The sequence below is a fragment of the Stigmatopora argus genome, chromosome 20 (genome assembly GCF_051989625.1).
Source record: "Stigmatopora argus isolate UIUO_Sarg chromosome 20, RoL_Sarg_1.0, whole genome shotgun sequence".
NCBI classification, from domain to species: domain Eukaryota; kingdom Metazoa; phylum Chordata; class Actinopteri; order Syngnathiformes; family Syngnathidae; genus Stigmatopora; species Stigmatopora argus.
Window position 1 is genome coordinate 6,790,844 of NC_135406.1, and position 21,777 is coordinate 6,812,620.

At 40.1% G+C, this 21,777-nt stretch overlaps 1 protein-coding gene and 1 pseudogene across 2 annotated transcripts in view; one reads left to right on the top strand and one right to left on the bottom strand.

Annotated features, from left to right (window-relative positions):
* The window catches only part of LOC144065907 (uncharacterized), a 215,196-nt pseudogene that overhangs the window by 165,008 nt on the left and 28,411 nt on the right, over positions 1-21,777 (bottom strand). The gene's annotated exons all lie outside the window — the stretch shown is intronic.
* LOC144065940 (uncharacterized) lies at positions 36-9,506 on the top strand. The gene is made up of 3 exons (XM_077589185.1): positions 36-330; positions 1,470-2,135; positions 9,216-9,506. The coding sequence occupies exons 1-3, from the start codon at positions 219-221 to the stop codon at positions 9,296-9,298; spliced, it is 861 nt and encodes a 286-aa protein (XP_077445311.1). The 5' UTR covers positions 36-218; the 3' UTR covers positions 9,299-9,506.

Consider the following 21,777-nt stretch of genomic DNA (forward strand, 5'->3'; position numbering starts at 1 on the left):
TTTCGCCACCTAGCTTAACCTATGGGTCCCCGACGTGTCTAGCATAAGCTGCTTTATGACCTTAAATATCAGCCAAAATCATTTTCAAGACCTCGTTGAAGCTTTGCGGCCTACTTTAGCTCAGCCTGTTAGCATATATCAAAGGATCAACTCTTCAAGTCGTCGAAGAACTTTGAAGCTTTGCGCCCTCTTTAACTTAGCCTAGTTAGCAGCTATCAATGGCGTCTCCATCAGAATTTACGTGTGGGAAAAGAGCAGCAAAGTTCCACGAGGAAAACTCGACATTTTGCAAAATAATCCATGCAAAAGTTGTCCTTCACAGACTAGAAGGTGGGTCCATTTTTATATCTAAATATTCCCTTCATCATTAAGGCTTAATGGTAATTGTAGAAGTGCTATTTTTGTGCGCTGCAATTGCATATTCAAGTACAGTAATCCCTCAGCATTTCACTACATCGCGGATTTTTTCTGGGGAAAATGTTTATTTTTTAAATATTTTTTTCAAGCGGAAGCAACTCCCATGTCTTCCGCTTGCTACTAGGACTCAGCACTGGAGATTTTTTTAAAATTATAAATTCATAAAAATGTGAAAACCGGCCCAGAGGAGCGAGTGGTTAGCGCATCGGCCTCACAGCTCTCGGGTCCTAGGTTCAAATCCAGGTCAAGTCCACCTGTGTGGAGTTTGCATGTTCTTCCCAGGCCTGTGTGGGTTTCCTCCAGGTACTCCGGTTTCCTCCCACACTCCAAAGACTTGCATAGTAAGGCTTTTTTTAATAATAAAAGACCATGTATAGTAAAGTATCAGTTTCTTTAAAAAATGACCATTTATAGAAAGGCTTTTTTTTCCAAAAAAATTACCTTTTTATTTTGACGCGTGTGGGCTTTCTCCAGGTACTCCGGCTTCCTCCCACATTGTAAAGACATGGTAGGCTGATTCGACACTAAATTGCTCCTAGGTATGAGTGTGAGTGTGAATGGTTGTCTGTCTTGTTGTGCCCTGCGATTGGCTGGCCAACAATTCAGGGTGCCCCCCCCCCTCCGCCTCTGGCCCAAAGTCAGCTGGGATAGGCTCCCAGTCCTCAGTTCCCAAGAGCACCTGTCGTGAGCCCTCCGAAGCCGAAAACAGTTCGCAGTTCCCAAGAGCACTTGTTGTGAGACCTCTCCATGCCCATGGCCATTCCCTGTCCTCTTGCTGTGAACCACAGTCCTTACTTTAGCAAGAGATGCATTAAAATGGCTTTTATTAATGCCAATAACTCTAACATAAAAGCACAGCGATCAACACATATATATATTGTTTAATATTGTTACACATTTAGGATGAGCATTACTATTCCTAATAAGCAAATATATTGATTAATATTGTAAGCATGTTTATAATAAGGCTTTATATTCCTAAATAAGCATTGCAAACACATTTATAATAATGATTACTCCAACACATATCATTTATTTTCGTGTCTTTGCAGGTTTCAGAGAATATCTTGGTCCTGATGGGAAAGAGTCTGTTGGCCTTAAAAAGGAACTAGAGCTCCCCCAAATTAAAGAGGAGGAGCCAGAGTTCCCTCCACAACAAATGAGATACGAGCGACTTCCAATCAAGAAGGAGGAAGATGATGTCACCTGGTCATTTGGTCAATTCCTGAAAAGGGAAGAGGATCTGGGCATGACCAGCAGAGGGGCGGAGCCTGCACACACCTTAACACTACCCCAAATTAAAGAGGAGGAGCCAGAGTTCCCTCAACAACAAATGAGATACGAGCGACTTCCAATCAAGAAGGAGGAAGATGATGTCACCTGGTCATTTGGTGAATTCCTGAAAAGGGAAGAGGATCTGGGCGTGACCAGCAGAGGGGCGGAGCCTGCACACACCTTAACACTACCCCAAATTAAAGAGGAGGAGCCAGAGTTCCCTCAACAACAAATGAGATACGAGCGACTTCCAATCAAGAAGGAGGAAGATGATGTCATCTGGTCATTTGGTGAATTCCTGAAAAGGGAAGAGGATCTGGGCGTGACCAGCAGAGGGGCGGAGCCTGCACACACCTTAAAGTTACCCCAAATTAAAGAGGAGGAGCCAGAGTTCCCTCAACAGCAAATCAAAAAGGAGGAAGATGATGTCACTGTGTCAACTGGTGAGCCTTTCAAGAGTGAAGAGGATCTGGGCGTGGCCGGCAGAGGGGCGGAGACTCCGAACGGCAGCTCAGCAGAAGGGCAAGCAGACAATTTAATTGCTCCGTTATCAGATACCGAAGACTTGCTTTATGACAATGAAGGTCTTAAGGATGGCAAACTCTGGAAATGCTCTCAGTGTGGAAAAACCTTTGGGAAAAAGTCTACTTTGAAAACACATATGAGGAGCCACACTGGGGAGAAACCCTTATCATGTACAGTTTGTGGTAAAACATTTACAGAGAAGGGAAACTTAAAAACGCACACGAGAACACACTCGAGTGAAAAACCATTTTCGTGTTCAGTTTGTGGTCAAAGATTCACACAGAAGGGACACGTAAATAGTCATGCAAGAACCCACACTGGTGAAAAACCATTTGCGTGTTCAGTTTGCGGTAAAGCCTTTTCTCAACAGCATCACTTAAAAACGCACACAAGAACACACTCTGGTGAAAAACCATTTTCGTGTTCAGTTTGTGGTAAAAGATTTACACACAAGCAAACCTTAAAAATTCACACAAGAACCCACACTGGTGAAAAACCATTTTCGTGTTCAGTTTGTGGTAAACGATTTAAAGAGAAGAAAACCTTAAAAATACACACAAGAACCCACACTGGTGAAAAACCATTTTCGTGTTCAGTTTGTGGTAAACGATTTAAAGAGAAGAAAACCTTAAAAAGGCACACAAGAACCCACACTGGTGAAAAACCATTTTCGTGTTCAGTTTGTGGTCAAAGATTTACACACAAGCAAAACTTAAAAAGGCACACAAGAACCCACACTGGTGAAAAACCATTTTCGTGTTCAGTTTGCGGTAAAGCCTTTTCTGAACAGCGCCACTTAAAATCGCACACAAGAAACCACACTGGTGAAAAACCATTTTCGTGTTCAGTTTGTGGTCAAAGATTCACGTGGAAGGGACACTTAAATAGTCATGCAAGAACACACACAGGTGACAAACCATTTTCGTGTTCAGTTTGCTGTAAAGCCTTTTCTCAACAGCATCACTTAAATAATCATGCAAGAATACACACAGGTGAAAATTTATTTTCGTGTTCAGTTTGTGGTAAAAGATTTACAGAGAAGGGATCCTTAAAAAAGCACACAAGAACCCACACTGGTGAAAAACCAGTTTCGTGTTCAGTTTGTGGTAAAGCCTTTTCTCATAAGCAAGTTTTACGAATACACACAAGAACCCACACTGGTGAAAAACCATTTTCGTGTTCAGTTTGCGGTAAAGCCTTTTCTCGAAAGCAATGCTTAAAAACGCACACAATAACCCACACTGGTGAAAAACCATTTTCGTGTTCAGTTTGTGGTAAAACATTTACAAACAAGAGAAACTTAACTATTCATGCAAGAACACACACAGGTTAAAAGCCATTCTCGTGTGCAGTTTGCGGTAAAGCCTTTTCTCAAAAGCAAGGTTTCCAAAAACACAAGAATCCACGCTGGGGAAAAAACATTTTCGTGTTCAGTTTGTGGTAAAACATTTGCAGATAAGGGAACTGTTAGATTTATCCTTAGGTTTTTCCAAATTCAGCTTTCAATAAAAAAGGCATCTGTAGTCACATCACCATTTAATTCTTGCAAGAAGAGAACACATCCACCCGCTCGTACGGTCAAGATTATTCTAACCACTCGAAGTCCGCTTCGCTAATTTATTCATAAGACTTCAATGCCATGCCCCACAGAAGTCTAAACATTCATAGAGTCTCGCAACAATTGTGTACAGTTATCAAAACAATTGTAGGTCTTGTCGAATCTTCCCAAAACAGTCCTTGGTTCCCAAGAGCACCTGTTGTGAGCCCTCTCCATGCCCAAGGCCATTCCCTGTCCTCTTGATGTTAACCACAGTCCTTACTTTAGCAAGAGATGCATTAAAATGGCTTTTATTAAAGCCAATAACTCTAACATAAAAGCACAGCGATCAACACAAATATATTGATTAATATTGTAAGCATGTTTAATAAGGCTTTATATTCCTAAATAAGCATTGCAAACACATTTATAATAATGATTACTCCAACATGATGACACCAGATGGTAAAACATTTGCAGATAAGGGAACGATAAAAACCCACATAAGAACCCACACTGGTGAAAAAACAATTTCCTGCTCAGTTTGTGGTCGAACATTTTCCCAAAGGAGAAGCTTAATGTTCCAACATTTTCACAGAAAGGAACCTGAAAAGAAGACTTAACAACCCGCATTGGCGAAAAGCCCTTTCTTTGCTCAATTTGTGGTTCAACACATTGGTTAAAAATACTTATTAATTCATAATACTACGTTTGTTGCCAAGGATTTATTCATAAGACTTAAAAGAAACAAACGTGTGTGTGTGAATGTTATCTATTAATTGGCAAAAATGACGAGAATCCCTCGTGTCATTTTTGAATTATGTTGATAAAATTAGTCTGCTGTGAATTTGTCTCTTTGCAAAAGAGTAAAACAAGTCAAATGTTGTTTTATTTCATTTCTTCAGAATTTTCTATTTGCTTTGTAAACTACATTATTTTCCTTTTTTTAACTATAAGAACCGACTTTGGGTTTATTTTGGAGTAGTTCTTTTCGCTTTTTATATTTATCCGAACTGATTTGATTTGTATGTAAATAGACCTGGCAGTCGGTATATGAAGTCAAATATGAACTGTTTTTTTTTAAATTTTATTTTAATGTTGAACAAACAGATAATATTCAATATTCTTATGTATAATCATTAGTATGAAAAAAATATTGATGCTTGAAACTTATCGTTGTGATTGTACATTGCTTTCACCTGTGGTTGCCTCCCCTGTGTGTCACCCACCTGTTTTCCATGTCTCGTTAACCCATGCCTTACTGCGTCTTGCGGCTTTTTGTTCATTTTAATTTTTGGGGGTGTAATTTTTGATTTTTGGCTCAGGTTTTCAGTTTGCTTTTTGTGTTTTTAATTAAAACTCTGTATACCGTAATGATTGTATTGACTCACTACGAGTGATGGGTTTGTTAGCATCACTTGTCGTTTCCATACAGTGACCCACTGCTTCGCAGAATACTGACGCCTAGTGGACGTTAAAAATCACTGCAGGAAACTTTATACAAAAGTTCTGTTGACTGTACAGGAGTGAACTGTGAACTGGCACGTCTTTACTGTCCCTCTGATGATCTCGTATTGGCCTCAGATGACAAGTACTCAACCGCCAACTTCCAGTTCTTCTTAAACAGCAACACCTCCTCTCACTGCCATCTGTCTGGTTTTGTGGGGATTTAGCTGGCTCAGAATTCAGTGAGCAGGTCATGGACACTTGACATCTGAACAGCAATCCCAGCGGTGCCTCCAAAATGTTACACCCTGCATTTGATCTTGAAACACAGGGAGAAATAATCAGTACAGTGATCCATTGTTGTTTCTTCAATCCAACTTTTACTGTAATGATCAACACAAAAACCCATAACATACAATTACACCCATATATATACATTATCAACACGTTAGAACCCAAAACATAATGTACAATTACACACACACATATATATATATACGTATATATGTATATGTGTATATATATATATATATATATATATATATATATATACATATACATATACACATATACATATACACACATATATATATATATATATATATATATATATATATATATATATACACACAATACACACACACTCGTTCAACACACGGTCATAACTTGTTATATCTTTTCCTTTTACAACTTCTCATCTATTCAACAGGGCAAACAATTCAATATCAATAATATAACATCCTTTCTATGACCGTTATAGACACTGTCAATGATGATGGTGGCCGAAGGTAGCATGCTAAATGCTATTCCATGTGCATGACCCGAGATTCGCACATTCACGCCCGTAATTCAAAAGTAAATAAACATTAATAACCATTATCTCTTTTCTCACACGCTAAACAGTTTATATTACAAACCCCAAACTCAACCAGCCTTTACAACAAACAGCATACCTTGACACACAGGGGGAAATAATCTGAACAGTGAGATGTTGTTGTTTCTTCAATCCAACTTTTACTGTAATGATTCAACACATCTCCCGTGCCTCAAGCTATTTGCTAAGACATCAATAATCGAATACCGATCTTCTTTAACATGCCCCACACTTGTCATATGGATCAAAGGATCAACAATCGAACACCGATACACACATTCAATCCAAACTCGTTGTACCTTCTTTACATGCAATCATTAATAAATCAAACACTCTAGCACAGGGGTGGCCAACCCGCGGCTCTAGAGCCGCATGCGGCTCTTTGGCTGATTTCATGCGGCTCTTTAAGCGATATTCTGGCGTAAGGCGTAAGTGTAAACCATGGTCAAACACACCGTAACAACCCCATTCAAGAGATTAATTTACCCGACCGCTAGATTCACGAGATCCACCAACTTCAGCAAATACCGCACTATCGCCACATACGGCGCTGTACGTTTATCAACAAACTGAAACAGTTCAAGACGCAAATTCAAAAAAATGATTTAACGCATTTTCCCACTCTGCTGAAAGCCAGTGAACATGTCACCAGTGCCGCCCTGAAAAAGAAAAGAGACAGATATGCAACGCTGATTGAAAACTTGCACGAAAGCTTTGTGACCCGCTTCCGTGATCTACAACTGAAAAGACCACAGATTACGTTCCTTGTCGACCCATTTAATGCGGAATGGACTGTTTGAAAATCCCGCTCGTCACAGATGAGGCTGCGGCGGAGTTGGAGATGATTGATCTTTAAGAGGAGGATCAACTGAAAGCTGTTTTCAGGGAAGGGACCATTGAGTTCTGAAAACGTGTTCCGATGGAAAAATACCCCAACATCAAACGAGCTGCGCTAAAGATCCTGTCGATGTTTGGGTCAACGTACGTCTGCGAGTCTGTGTTTTCCACCCTGAAACATGTGAAATCAAAGCATCGATCTGTTTTGACTGACACTCATGTGAAAGAGTTGCTTCGAGTGGCAACAACGGAATACAAGCCAGATTTGAGGAGGATTGTTCAGGACAAGGAATGCCAGAAGTCCCACTAAGCAGCATAGTAAGAGAAAAATGTCATTGAAAATTGTTATATTTTTGTTTGTGGACTTGCTTTAACTGAGAGTTTATGTGTGTGTGTGACAGTGCACACAATGTTAACTGTTGAAAAAAAAAACTGTCATTATCTTGCTGTGGGTCATTTTCAATAAATCTGGCTGAGCAGAGCAATGTTCCCTCTAATTTTTCGTTGGTCTGAGCAGAAAGTCAACCTCCCTGAGCGCACTGAGTACCAGTGTGAGCGACATCATCGGTACTCGGATGATTCGCCTAAAGACGTTTCGCCGACGGACGTTTGACAGACGGGCAGGTCGCCGAATGGACGTTCCGCCGAACGTTCATTCGGCCGAACGGAGGTTTCGCCGAAACGGGATTCGCGCGCTCGCCCCGCCCCCGGATCGTGTGTGTACAAGTTTTTCAACCTCGGCCCGCGGGCCATATACGGCCCGTTAGGATTTTTAATCCGGCCCGCCGCCGGTGTTGTCCAAATTATAGTAAAAATCAATGTTAGTCTACCATCAATGGCAGCCTGGGAATAAGCACTCTTGGGCGGGCAGATGTAGCAGAACCGAGCCGTAAAATGACAGCAATCGGGTCAAATCCATCCTAAAACAGCATTTAATGATTAAATACAAATACTGGAGCTCTTTGGACATTAGAACCGAGCCCAGGGAAGTGAATTCCTTGGTAAAATGTCGTGATGATATCGCGATGGAGGCAAAAAAACGTCTATATACGTCCATTCGCCAAACGGCTCAAAATGCTCTCAAATTCGGTCAAATCCAGTCGAAAACAGCGTTTAATGATTAAATACAAATACTGGAGCTCTTTGGACATTAGAACCGAGCCCAGGGAAGTGAATTCCTCGGTAAAATGTCGTGATGATATCGCGATGGAGGCAAAAAAAATTCCATATACGTCCATTCGCCAAACGGCTCAAAATGCTCTCAAATTCGGTCAAATCCAGCTGAAAACAGCGTTTAATGATTAAATACAAATACTAGTATTTGTATTTAATCATTAAACGCTGTTTGAACGAACGTTCATTCGGAGACCTGTCCGTCTGTCAAACGTCCGTCGGCGAAACGTCTTTAGGCGAATCATCCGGTCACGACATCATCATTGCTCGCTATGGGCACACCGGTATCACACCTGCCACAAGCAGGTGCATGTCAATGTTCCCTCTAATTTTTCATGTAAAACATGCTGTAAAACTAAGTGGACAGAGCTACTGCCACTGGCTGCCGCTTAAACGGCTCCATCATGAAGAAAGGGGTAAAAAAAAAAAATTAAAAAAAAAAAATTAAAAAAAAAAAATCTGTTTTTTTTTTACTGCGCGCCATAGGATTGCTGCTGCGCAGAGAAGACGAGAGTAGTGCGCAATTGCGCACTCGCGCAGCTTAGAGGGAACAGTGGAGCAGAGGTCTGTGTGTGCCCATGTATGATGTGGCTCTTTGCAGTAACACAGTAAAAAAAGTGGCTCTTAGTCTCTGACTGGTTGGCCACCCCTGCTCTAGCATGTCACACAAATAGATCAAACACTCTAGTATGTCACACGTGCATGCTTTGTTCAAGGTTGCAGGTCCCATTTTTGTGGCTGTATGGAATATGGAAGATGAATGAATGAATTTAAAAGTTGTGGAAGAAGTTCCACAACTGAATGAAAACGTGTTTAGGTTGTGAAATTCAGTGACTTAGTTTCAAATGATGAGAAAGGAGGATTGTGAGGTGTGAATTGATTTTATGACTGAAATGGGTTTGAGGTTTTGACAAATGGGAGCAAGTTTAATTGAATGTGGCCTTTTGCTTTCGCGAGTTGGATTTTCTGAATTAGCAATTGGGAAAAACTAACGTGTCACTGTCAATCAGTAGTTACTGAAAATGCACGTTTGAAATGAATAATAAAGGAAAATGAAACATTTCTTAAGGTTGTCATTAACTGAGAACACATTTTGTAAGCAAAATTTCTGAAAGACTTTTTTTTTGCCAGGTCATCCAGGCCTAGAATCACGGCATGCGACTTCATACGTGAGGAAGTTCACAGAATACATTTGTTCTACATTCATAAACTGATGAAGCCATCATCACCCCTTCCCACACCAACACAGTTGTCTCTTAAGGTTCTCCTTCTGACTTTTTAAGGTTTGTTTCAGTCTAAATGTTTGGCGAACATTCTGTGTCCAATGTGTTTAGATTACACGTCGATGATGGGCTCGAATTTGTACATGAATACAAATGGTCTTGGGTTTCTCACCTCGTTATTTCTACACAAAGCCGGCTTTAAAATGACAGCATTTTTTAAAATATAGTTTTTGTATTTTAATCTAGAATAACCATCAATTGTGTTGGAATGTGTGTACTTTATTTCTTAAATTGGTTCTTGTTGGAATAATGATTAAAACCTTTTGAATCATTATTAGTAGTATTTAATTAAAAAAGGAAAAACATCTTTCAACATAACTGCTTACAACTTCGAAGGAGATACCTTGTGACGTCGTCTTAGTCCACAAGGCATTCTTAATTGCAGTAACTGAATCATTGTATTTAATCGCGACACTCGAAAAACATGTTTATGTAATCTAGAAAAACAACAGTGCGAGAATTGCCGAAGTGAGCATAAAAGTTGAACAAGGCACCCAAACAATGGCATGAGGAATTGCATAATATTTTCATTATAAGGTAAACAAAGTAGTTTAAGAGTCCTTGTAGATCCTGGAACTTGTACCTGGGGAAAGGGTTGAGGTGTAGCTTCCAGTAATCAGTCCTCGGAGCAAGGACTCAGTGAATTGTTAAGTCTCTAGCTGGAGCCAGCTGTCCTGGAGAGTGACCTTGGAGTAAGCGTTTGTCTTCGTTGAAAACACATTAATTCTAACTCTAACATAAAAGCGATCAACAATATATATATATATATATATATATATATATATATATATATATATATATATATATATATATATATATATATATATATATATTGTTTAATATAGTTACACATTTAGGATGAGCATTACTATTCCTAATAAGCAAATATAATGATTGATATAGTAAGCATGTATATTATAAGGCATTATATTCCTAAATAAGCATTGCAAACACATTTATAATAATGATTACTCCAACAGGGTTCTAAAGTGTTGATAATATATATATTTATATATATAGGTGTAATTGTACATTATGTTTTGGGTTCTAACATGTTGATAATGTATATATATGGGTGTAATTGTATGTTATGGGTTTTTGTGTTGAATGATTACAGTAAAAGTTGGATTGAAGTAACAACAACATTTCACTGTTCTGATTATTTCCCCCTGTGTGTCAAGATCAAATGCAGGGTGTAACACATACATATACATACATATACATACATATACATACACACACATACACACACATACACACACATACACACACACATACATACATACACACATACATACACATACATACACATACATACCAAGATGGTATGTATGTGGATACCAAGATGGCGCCGTTCACGCGGGAGCCAGTGGAAGTAGCTCTGTACACTCTTGTTTTTCGTTATTTACAGCCCTCCTATCTTTTTTTAAATTACATTTTAATATTTCTTAATATATTCCTTTTTACTTTACTTTGTACTTTATACTTTAATGTTTTTACAACTTTCCTTGTTCTGTTAGCCTGGCTTCTTTCAGCTACTTCTTTTTTTGGAACCATTCAGCCATACCTACGCTGCCACACACATGGGACTAGCTGTTACAATACGCAGCGGAAGGAGCAACACCTCGATGCCGCCGGGGATTCAGAGCTGGACAAAAGTGTCGGGAGAAGAGGCAACGCTTCTGACCAACTGTTCCATCGTGGGATAAGATGGAAGAGCTGTCGGCGCTTACTAGCAACAAAGTCGAAGGGCCCTACTCTGCTACTGTTGTCTTCAGCTCCAGACTACTGAGGAACTGTGCGGATAAGCTTGGAAGAGTGAATCTGCATATTCTCTACCTCGGTCACAGTCTGCAGAAGTTCCCCATCTTGTGGAAGACTTCCTGTGTGTGGTTCCAGTTTTTGTTTCCAGTTTCCATTTACTTTGATTTGCTTTGTAGTTTTGCTTTGTTGTTGTGTGGCCTTTGCGACTGTACTGTCTAACTTATAACTATGCCTTTTCTTGCTACTGTCACAATGAAATTTCCCGAATACAGGATGAATAAAGTTATAAAGTTATCCAATCCAATACACATACATACATATACAGTGGTACCTCGTCATACGACCGCTCGTCATACAAAATGCTTGTCTTACGGGGGAAATTTCGATCGAATAATTCGCCCGTTATGCGGTCAAAATTTCGTGATGCAACCAAGCCAGGTCTTTTTTGCATATCTTTCGTGTATAACAATATTTACGAGCACGGAACGAATAATTCAAACGAGTTCCTTCTTGGACCAGGAAACTCACAACGCGCATGCAAAAAGAAGGCTCTCTGGGTAATGAAGTATACTCCTGCAAACAACACCCATACCTTTCTCAGAATAAAACTTCATTACCCACAATCAATACGTGGGAAGCTCAGCTATGTCATTTCCTGTTATTCTTTCTTGGGAAAGGTACCGCGTCCGTTCTTTAAAGACTATTTCTCGTTGGCAAGTGGTCGTGCTTTATCCTATTGTGAGGACATTTGTGTGCATCATTTTGGGAATATTTTGAAGGCAATACAACAGCAAACAGTCCATCGATAGTGAACGTGAGGGCAGATGCGTGGCAAACAGCTAACCCGGCCAGAACGAAGGTAAAAAAAATGAAAACAAAATTAGAATTCAGTTTTGTGTAAAGTTACATTAAACGTATGTTTGAGTGTCTGTATATATTAATCCAAGTTAATTTAAATTTGTTTGTTCCGTTTACGAGTGCGTTGTCGTGGGAAAAAAACGAACCCCACCCCCCCAAACGTCTCTGTCTCCTGTCGGCGAAATCTGCCCAATTTTAGTTAGATTAAACACATTTTATTACTATTAAACCACTAGTTATGTGTTACTTTGTTAATAGATGGTGAATTAGAAGAAATAAAACATTTTTTCCAATCCAATATCCTGTTTTGTGTTTTTTCAGAGGGCTGGAACGAATTAATTCTTTTTCCGTTCATTTCAATGGAAAACATCCGCTCGAGTTACGAGAATCTCGTCATACGAGCTCAGTTCTGGAACGGATTAAGCTCGTATCTCGAGGTACCACTGTACATACATACCAGTGGCGGGCGGTGAATTTTCTGGTAGCGCCTTCAACGTATCAATCCAACCCTCAAAAACTATTTTATGGCTATAAAACCTCTACTGCAGCTACAGCTGCAACACATAAAAAAATAATCAATAAATCAATGCACAAAAATGGGGTAAAATCCACTTCCTAGCAGCATTTCACGATTAAATACAAATACTGGAGCTTTTCAGACATTAAAACCAGGCCAGGGGGTGATTTTCCCGGGAAAAGACAGCGATGAACGTCAATGGCGTACGGGCAAACATTGCCAGAAAGTGGGGTAAAATCCAGCCGAAAACAGCATTTATTGATTAAATACAAATACTGGAGCTTTTTAGACATTAGAACCGGGCCCGGAGTATCATTTCCCCGGTAAAAAGACAGCGATGAACGCCGATACGTCCATACGTGAAATGACAAAAAATGCACTAAAATTAGGTAAATTCCACTTCCTAGCATCATTTATTGATTGAATACAAATACTGGCGCTTTTGAGACATTACAACCAGGCCAGGGGGGTGATTTTTCCCGGGAAAAGACAGCGATGGACGTCAATGGTGAAACGCCAAAAATTAAACTGGGGTAAAATCCACTTCCTAGCAGCATTTTATGATTAAATACAAACACTGGAGCTTAAAAACAAACACTGGAGCTTTTCAGATATCAGAACTTGGCCCACAATTGAAATATTATTTAGGAATATGGCCATATTTTACTCACCAAACTGCACCTGGAAAAGGTTTTTGAATTGTGTAGCTTTTTAATTGGGCTGTTGTAGCGAATCTGTGGCCAGAGACTGAGCAGGAAAACATTGTTCTCCAGTGTGGGTTAATAAGTGTTTTTTTAAGCTTCTCCTTTCGGAAAATGTTTGACCACAAACTGAACACGAAAATGGTTTTTCACCAGTGTGGGTTCTTGTGTGTATTTTTAAGCTTCCTTTCTCGTTAAATCTTTTACCACAAACTGAACACGAAAATGGTTTTTCACCAGTGTGGGTTCTTATGTGGATTTTTAAGCTTCCTTTCTCTTTAAATCTTTTACCACAAACTGAACACGAAAATGGTTTTTCACCAGTGTGTGTTCTTGCATGACTATTTACGTGTCCCTTCTGTGTGAATCTTTGACCACAAACTGAACACGAAAATGGTTTTTCACCAGTGTGGGTTCTTGCATGACTATTTACGTGTCCCTTCTGTGTGAATCTTTGACCACAAACTGAACACGAAAATGGTTTTTCACTTGAGTGTGTTCTCGTGTGCGTTTTTAAGTTTCCCTTCTCTGTAAATCTTTTACCACAAACTGTACATAAGGGTTTCTCCCCAGTGTGGCTCCTCATATGTGCTTTAAAGGTAGACTTTTTCCCAAAGGTCTTTCCACACTGAGAGCATTTCCAGAGTTTGCCGTCCTTAAGACCTTCATTGTCATAAAGCAAGTCTTCGGTATCTGATAACGGAGCAATTAAATTGTCTGCTTGCCCTTCTGCTGAGCTGCCGTTCGGAGTCTCCGCCCCTCTGCCGGCCACGCCCAGATCCTCTTCACTCTTGAAAGGCTCACCAGTTGACACGGTGACATCTTCTTCCTCCTTTTTGATTTGCTGTTGAGGGAACTCTGGCTCCTCCTCTTTAATTTGGGGTAACGTTAAGGTGTGTGCAGGCTCCGCCCCTCTGCTGGTCACGCCCAGATCCTCTTCCCTCTTCAGGAATTCGCCAAATGACCAGGTGACATCATCTTCCTCCTTCTTGATTGGAAGTCGCTCATCTCTCATTTGTTGTTGAGAGAACTCTGGCTCCTCCCCTTTGATTTGGGGGAGCTCAAGTTCCTTTTTAAGGCCAACAGACTCTTTCCCATCAGGACCAAGATATTCTATGAAACCTGCAAAGACACGAAAATAAATTATATGTTTCATAATCTGTCTATCTAACGAGAAGTCCTTTAGGTTAGACTGGGAATGTAAGTCTTATACTTATATTGGCGGTGGTTAGGCTCGAAACATGACATGAACTTGAAATTTAACTGAAATCAACTCAAATGACTATACACACCCACACATTTTTGACCACCCGGAACCATCTCAATAAGCTCGTATCTCCAATTTGTCTCATATCTCAAGGAAAAAAATTGCTCGGAATTTAGCCCGTTTCTTAAATTTTCCGTAAATTGGGACACTCGTATGTCAAGGTATTCCTTAAATATGCTGGCTGCCACAGCAAATGTTTAATTAACAAGGAATAAGTATAGCGCTCGCGGGTGACCCGCATTGTAATCAACAGTTTGAGGAAAAAAAGAGTTCACCTTCAAAATTAAAGTACAATTAAGAGCACACCTACACATTTCAATGTTTAAAAATGTTTTGTTTTATTAAACCCAAAGGATTCTTTAATCTCATCTCATTTTCTGAACCGCTTTATCCTCATCAGAGTCGGGGGGGGGCTGGAGCCTATCCCAGCTGACTTTAGGCCAGAGGCGGGGCACCCTGATTCATTCGCAGGGCACAACAAGACACACAACCATTCACACTCATACCTAGGAGCAATTTAGAGTGTCCAATCAGCCTACCATGTCTTTAGAATGTGGGAGGAAGCCGGAGTACCCGGGGAAAACCCACACGCGTCAAAATAAAAAAGTAAATTCTGGGCCACTTTTCACATTTTTATGAACTTAGAATAAAATAAAAATCTTCAGTGCTGAGTCCTAGTAGCAAGCAGAAGGCATGGGAGTTGCTTCCGTTTGAAAAATAATTTAAAAAACAAATAACATTTTCCCCAGAAAATATCCGCGATGTAGTGAAATGCTGAGGGATTACTGTACTTGAATTTCCAATTGCAGCACACAGATATAGCACTTCTACAATTACCATTAAGCCTTAATGATGAAGGGAATATATAGATATAAAAATGGACCCACCTTCTAGTCTGTGAAGGACAACTTTTGCATGCATTATTTTGCAAAATGTCGAGTTTTCCTCGTGGAACTTTGCTGGTCTTTTCCCACACGTAAATTCTGATGGAGACGCCATTGATAGCTGCTAGCTCGGCTAAGTTAAAGAGGGCGCAAAGCTTCAAAGTTCTTCGACGACTTGAAGAGTTGTTCCTTTGATATATGCTAACAGGCTGAGCTAAAGTAGCGCACAAAGCTTCAACGAGGTCTTGAAAAGGATTTTGGCTGATATTTAAGGTCATAAAGTAGCTGAAGCTAGACACGACGGGGACCCATAGGTTAAGTTTGGTGGCGAAAACTGCGCATGCGTGGTGGCAGCGTCACTTCCTTCGATGCATTATGTTTATAAATGTAAGAGAGTTGGACATAGGAAATAATTATTCTTCAAATTTTCTGACATGTGGTTTGAGCAAAAAAATGTTTGCGCAGGTTTGAATTTAATTGAAAATTAAATTAAACATAAATCACTTGAAGATCGCGTCTCAAAAGGAGGCGTCGCAAAACGCGCATTCGCAGAAAAAAATCGCCCTTGATAATGGTGCTGTTCTGTTTTGCCGATTGGCATCACGGGAGAAGTAGTTCTTCATTGAAACGGTTTGAACTCGCAGGAATCAGTCTCTTATTTACGTACTGCTCTCTCGTGGTCAGGAGAAAATTTGTTTCATTCTAAGTTCAGTATTCGTGGACACTGTACACAATATTTAAGACACTGGCAATCACAAGTTATCGGTGAAGCACATTTTAAGAAATTATATCAGAAAATTAGCAATTTCTCAAAGGTGTCTTAAATCCAAAAGGAAAAGTTTGTTTTTTCTTTTATTTACATTATTCCCTTAATCTGGACCAACCACTAGATGTAAATTATGTCTTGATTTTCCCATTTTTAACGAATATTTGCAATTTTCCCTCCAATTTTGTTCTTTTTGTGTTTTAGTTCAATAAGTATTTTGTAAAATGTAAAAATAACTATATAGAGATATTTTCAACAAATGATTCTTCCCTTTGTTGGAATAATGATTCAAACCTTTTAATTCATTATTAGTAATATTTAATTAAAATAGGAAAACATCTTTCAACATAGCTGCTTACAACTTCGAAGGAGATACCTTTTGACGTCGTCTCAGTCCACAAGGCATTCTGACGAGCGGCATACTCTTCGGTCCATTTAGCGCAGGGGTCCCCAAACTTTTTCTTGTGAGGGCCACATAACTTTTCCCTTCTCTGATGGGGGGCCGGTGTCAGTTTGTAACAGAAAAAGTGTGACGATCGTAGGGGAGCTTAATTTTTTTTAATTGTTTTCCAGAAAGCCACACATAACCAAATAACCCTTTCCAGGTTCTTTACAGAAAAAAAGTCAGGAAACATATAATAACACTATTAATGAAATAAATAATAACTAAATAACCCTCTCTGAGTTCTTCACAGAAAAAACAGGAAATAAATAACACTATTTATGAAATAAATAATAACTAAATAACTCTCTCTGGGTTCTTCATAGAAAAAAAAGCCATGGAACATTAACTTTCTGTTGTGCCATGCACAATCTTCTCCCTTTGCTCTGAAGTTTATGCACGACACCACAACCGTCATTACAGAATCCCACGTCAACATTTTGCAGCACAGTGCTTGCTGGTGAATTTGGCAGTGGACTCGTAGCGGGGCGGTGAGACCCCTTTTTTCCCAACTCCCGGTTCATGCGTCCCATTATTAGACCGCGAGTTTTGGCCACCATGCTAGGAGCCCCGTCAGTCGTGATGCTAGCTAGCTTTGACCAGTCCAGGTCCAACTTCTCCATGGTTTGGCACACTTTGTCAAAAATATCCTCTCCCATTGTAGTCCCTTTGAGACTTTGGAGGGCTGCCAGATCCTCGCAAATCTCAAAGTTTGCGCTAACTCCACGAATAAAAATGAGCAGTTGCGCTGTGTCTTGCACGTCCGTGCTTTCATCCAGTGCTAATGAAAAAAAGTCAAATTATTTCGTCTTCTGCTGCAGCTGGGCATATACATTACTCCCGATTTCTTCAACGCGTCTGGTCATTGTACTCACCGACAGACTTACGGCATTAAATGCATCTTTCTTCTCGGGACACACCTCCTCCGCGACAGTATCCATACATTTCTTAACAAACTCTCCGTCAGTGAAAGGCTTACCGCTGCTTGCTATCAATTTAGCAACCCAAAAGCTGGCCTGAACGGATGCCTGGTTCTGCTGAGATAGTAGTCCACTTTTTCGCTTTGAGAGTTTGTCTGCTCGTATTTGGCCTTGCAATCTATCGTACTTGTCTTTGTGACGGGATTCATAGTGTCGGCAAAGATTGTATTCTTTGAATACCGCCACCATCTCTTGACAAATGAGACAAACAGCCTTTTCTTTGCATTGAACAAAAAAATAATCGTTTGTCCACTCCAGGTTAAATACCCTGCATTCTGAATCAATTTTTCTCTCACCTAACTTTTTCGCCATTTTTCCGTTCTCAAACAGGTTGCAGTTTTAATATGCTTGAATAGTCCGCGATGGTCCCAGGGCTCCGCCCTCACCTGCGATCGTCCAGATGTCTCGGTAACACTGCTCGTGCATGCAACGGTGGACGTGCCCGCATGCATCAAAGGGAAACACTCTCCCCGCGCGTGTCACCAAAGAAGCAATGCGAAGCCCCGCTTCACTGGGATGATTTGTGGGCTCAGCAGGGGTGCAATGAACCAAACACAAGATTAAAACGTCCCAGTCTTCAAGGCCAAATAGGAAAAAAATTCCGATAGCATCTCTGGTATTGTTCAGAGGGCCGGTCCAAATGTGCCGGCGGGCCGCATCCCAAAAAAAATAAATAAATAAAATAAAATAAATCCGATAGCGTCTCTGGTATTGTTCAGAGGGCCAGTCCAAATGTGCCGGCGGGCCGTATCCGGCCCGCGGGCCGTAGTTTGGTGACCCCTGATTTAGCGGCACATAACCAAAACATTCAAAGGTAATCTGATTTAAACAATTGCATAAGCAAAAACAACTGTCTCAACAGTTTTGAACAATTGTATAAGCTTAACCGAATAACATCATGAAGGTTATAAAAAACACTGTCACAACAATCTGTTTTTATCGGAACACCTGCGTAAGAATTTGCACAATAAGCATAAAAAGTGACCCGAGCGGATCGTAAATCAAAACAACGGCATTAGAATTTGCACCAATAAGCATAATAATTTCTTTATAAGGTAAACAGAGCAACAGTATATTTGAACAATAATGCGAGTATTCTCGGAAGTTTGTTTCGATTTATCGCCATCTGCAAGATTCCGAGACAAAGCAGTTTAAGAGTCCTTGTAGATCATCCGTCTGGCCTGGAACTTGTTGTCCTGTTCAGTCCATAGTTATGAAGACAATTGACTGGCCCCGACAGGAAGACTGGGGGAAAGTGCACTCGGTCCAAACAGTATGGCACAATTTAAATTATAGCGTCATTACCTATTAATTCCAAATGAACAGAGAACTGAATGACAAGCCTTGCATTTTACATTTTTTATAGATCTAAAACTATGTTTATTTTAGCTTTTTTTCTTACAGAGGGAAGATGTCTTTTAATCATTTAATTTCAAAAGGAAACGAAATATGTTTTTATGTTCAAAATTGAAGTGGAAAACAGAAAACATTTTTATATAGTTATTTTTACATTTTACTAAATACTCATTGAACTAAAACACAAAAAGAAAAAATAAGGATGAAAAAATTGCAAATATTCGTTAAAAATGGGAAAATCAAGAACTATAATTTACATCTAGTGGTTGGTCCAGATTGAGGGAATAATGTTAATATAAGAAAAAACAAACTTTTCCTTTTGGTTTTAAGACATTTGCAAATTTTCTGATATAATTTCTGCGCTTCTTCGATAACTTGTGATTGACAGTGTCTTAATTATTGTGTACAATGTCCACGAATAATGAAATTAAAATTAAACAAATTTTCTCCTGACCACGAGAGAGCGTTACCTAAATAAGAGACTGATTCCTGCGAGTTCAAACCGTTTCAATGAAGAACTACCTCTCCCGTGATGCTAATCGTCAAAACAGAACAGCATCATGACCAAGGACGATTTTTCTCTGCGCATGCGCGTTTTGCGACGCCTCCTTTTGAGACGCAATCTTCAAGTTATTTATGTTTGATTTAATTTTCAATTTAATTAAAACCTGCGCAAACATTTATTGCTCAAACCACACGTCAGAACATTTGAAGATTAATTATTTCCTATTTCCGACTCTCTTACATTTATAAATCGAAGGAAGTGACGCTGCCACCGCGCATGCGCAGTTTTCGCCACCTACCTTAACCTACGGGTCCCCGACGTGTCTGGCATAAGCTACTTTATGACCTTAAATATCCGCCAAAATCATTTTCAAGACCTCGTTGAAGCTTTGCGGCCTACTTTAGCTCAGCCTGTTAGCATATATCACAGGATCAACTCTTCAAGTCGTCGAAGAACTTTGAAGCTTTGCGCCCTCTTTAACTTAGCCTAGTTAGCAGCTATCAATGGCGTCTCCATCAGAATTTACGTGTGGGAAAAGAGCAGCAAAATTCCACGAGGAAAACTCGACATTTTGCAAAATAATCCATGCAAAAGTTGTCCTTCACAGACTAGAAGGTGGGTCCATTTTTATGTCTAAATATTCCCTTCATCATTAAGGCTTAATGGTAATTGTAGAAGTGCTATTTTTGTGCGCTGCAATTGCATATTCAAGTACAGATATGTGATATGTGTCATGTTTCATTTATTTTTTTTATTATTATTTTATTTATTTTATTTATGTTTTATTTGTTTATTGTTTTTTTTGTTTCATGAATAAAGTGTTTGGTGAGTATTTTCAAGTACAGTGGTACCTCGTCATACGACCGTTCGTCATACGGAATGCTCGTCTTACGGGGGAAATTTCGATCGAATAATTCGCCCGTGATGCGGTCAAAGTTTCGTGATGCGACCAAGCCATGTTGCCATGGCATTTTTTTTGGCATATCTTTCGTGTATAACAATATTTACGAGCACCGGATGAGCTATTCAGACCAGGAAACGCACAACGCGCATGCGCGTTGAAAAGAGGGCTTTCTGGGTAATGAAGTATACTCGTGCGCACAACGCCGACAGGCAATGGCATTAGGCGCCGTTCGAGGGGATGCGAACACAGATGCTACAAGCTAAAAGGAGCCGCTAGCCAGCGGCCACGAAGCTCCCATGCGAATCCAACAAAACCACCCAGAGCTGCCACCCAGGAACGTGGCGCCCTACGTTTTTCATCCAGCCGGAGATATTCGCACTGCCCCACACCTCCGGCTACCCCCTGGATGAACTAATCCGCGTTCCAGTGACAGCTCTAGCGCTGCTGAGGGTAATCCTCAAGCGCCTGAGGTGGCCCAACAACAACAACAACATGAGCAGCGGCGCGATTGCTGATAAAAGACTGCTGCTCGTCGTGCGTTATTCGATTGTGAGGACATTTGTGTGCATCATTTTCTGAATATTTTGAAGGGAATAGTACGACAGCAAACAGCCCATCGATAGCGAACGTGAGGGTGGAGTGTTTGTTCCGTTTACGAGTGCGTTTTGTGGAAGAAAAAAAACGAAGCCCCCCGCCCCTTTTGTGCCCCTCTCCCCTCGGCGAAATCTGCCCAATTTTAGTTAGATTAAACACTTTATTTCTATTAAACCACTCGTTATTTATTACTTTGTCAATATATGGCGAATTATAAGAAATAAAACTTTTTTTTCAATCCAATATCCTGTTTCTGGTGTTTTTTTCAGAGAGTTGGAACGAATTAATTTGTTTCCCATTCATTTCAATGGGAAACTTTACCTCGAGTTACGAGTAACTTGTCATACGAGCTCAGTCACGGAACGGATTAAGCTCGTATCTCGAGGTACCACTGTACAGTAATCCCTCAGCATTTCACTACATCGCGGATTTTTTCTGGGGAAAATGTTTATTTTTAAAATATTTTTTTCAAGCGGAAGCAACTCCCATGTCTTCCGCTTGCTACTAGGACTCAGCACTGGAGATTTTTTTAAAATTATAAATTCATAAAAATGTGAAAACCGGCCCAGAGGAGCGAGTGGTTAGCGCATCGGCCTCACAGCTCTCAGGTCCTAGGTTCAAATCCAGGTCAAGTCCACCTGTGTGGAGTTTGCATGTTCTTCCCAGGCCTGTGTGGGTTTCCTCCAGGTACTCCGGTTTTCCTCCCACACTCCAAAGACTTGCATAGTAAGGCTTTTTTTAATAATAAAAGACCATGTATAGTAAAGTATCAGTTTCTTTAAAAAATGACCATTCATAGAAAGGCTTTTTTTTCCCAAAAAATTACCTTTTTATTTTGACGCGTGTGGGTTTTCTCCAGGTACTCCGGCTTC

What these genes read in the sequence shown, in the direction of transcription:
- LOC144065940 (XM_077589185.1), top strand. Translation starts at nt 219, where the DNA reads ATGGCGTCTCCATCAGAATTTACGTGTGGGAAAAGAGCAGCAAAGTTC. An exon ending in TGTCCTTCACAGACTAGAAG is followed by an intron (nt 331 to 1,469) that starts GTGGGTCCATTT and finishes GTGTCTTTGCAG; the next exon opens with GTTTCAGAGAATATCTTGGT. An exon ending in TGATGTCACTGTGTCAACTG is followed by an intron (nt 2,136 to 9,215) that starts GTGAGCCTTTCA and finishes TTTTTTTGCCAG; the next exon opens with GTCATCCAGGCCTAGAATCA.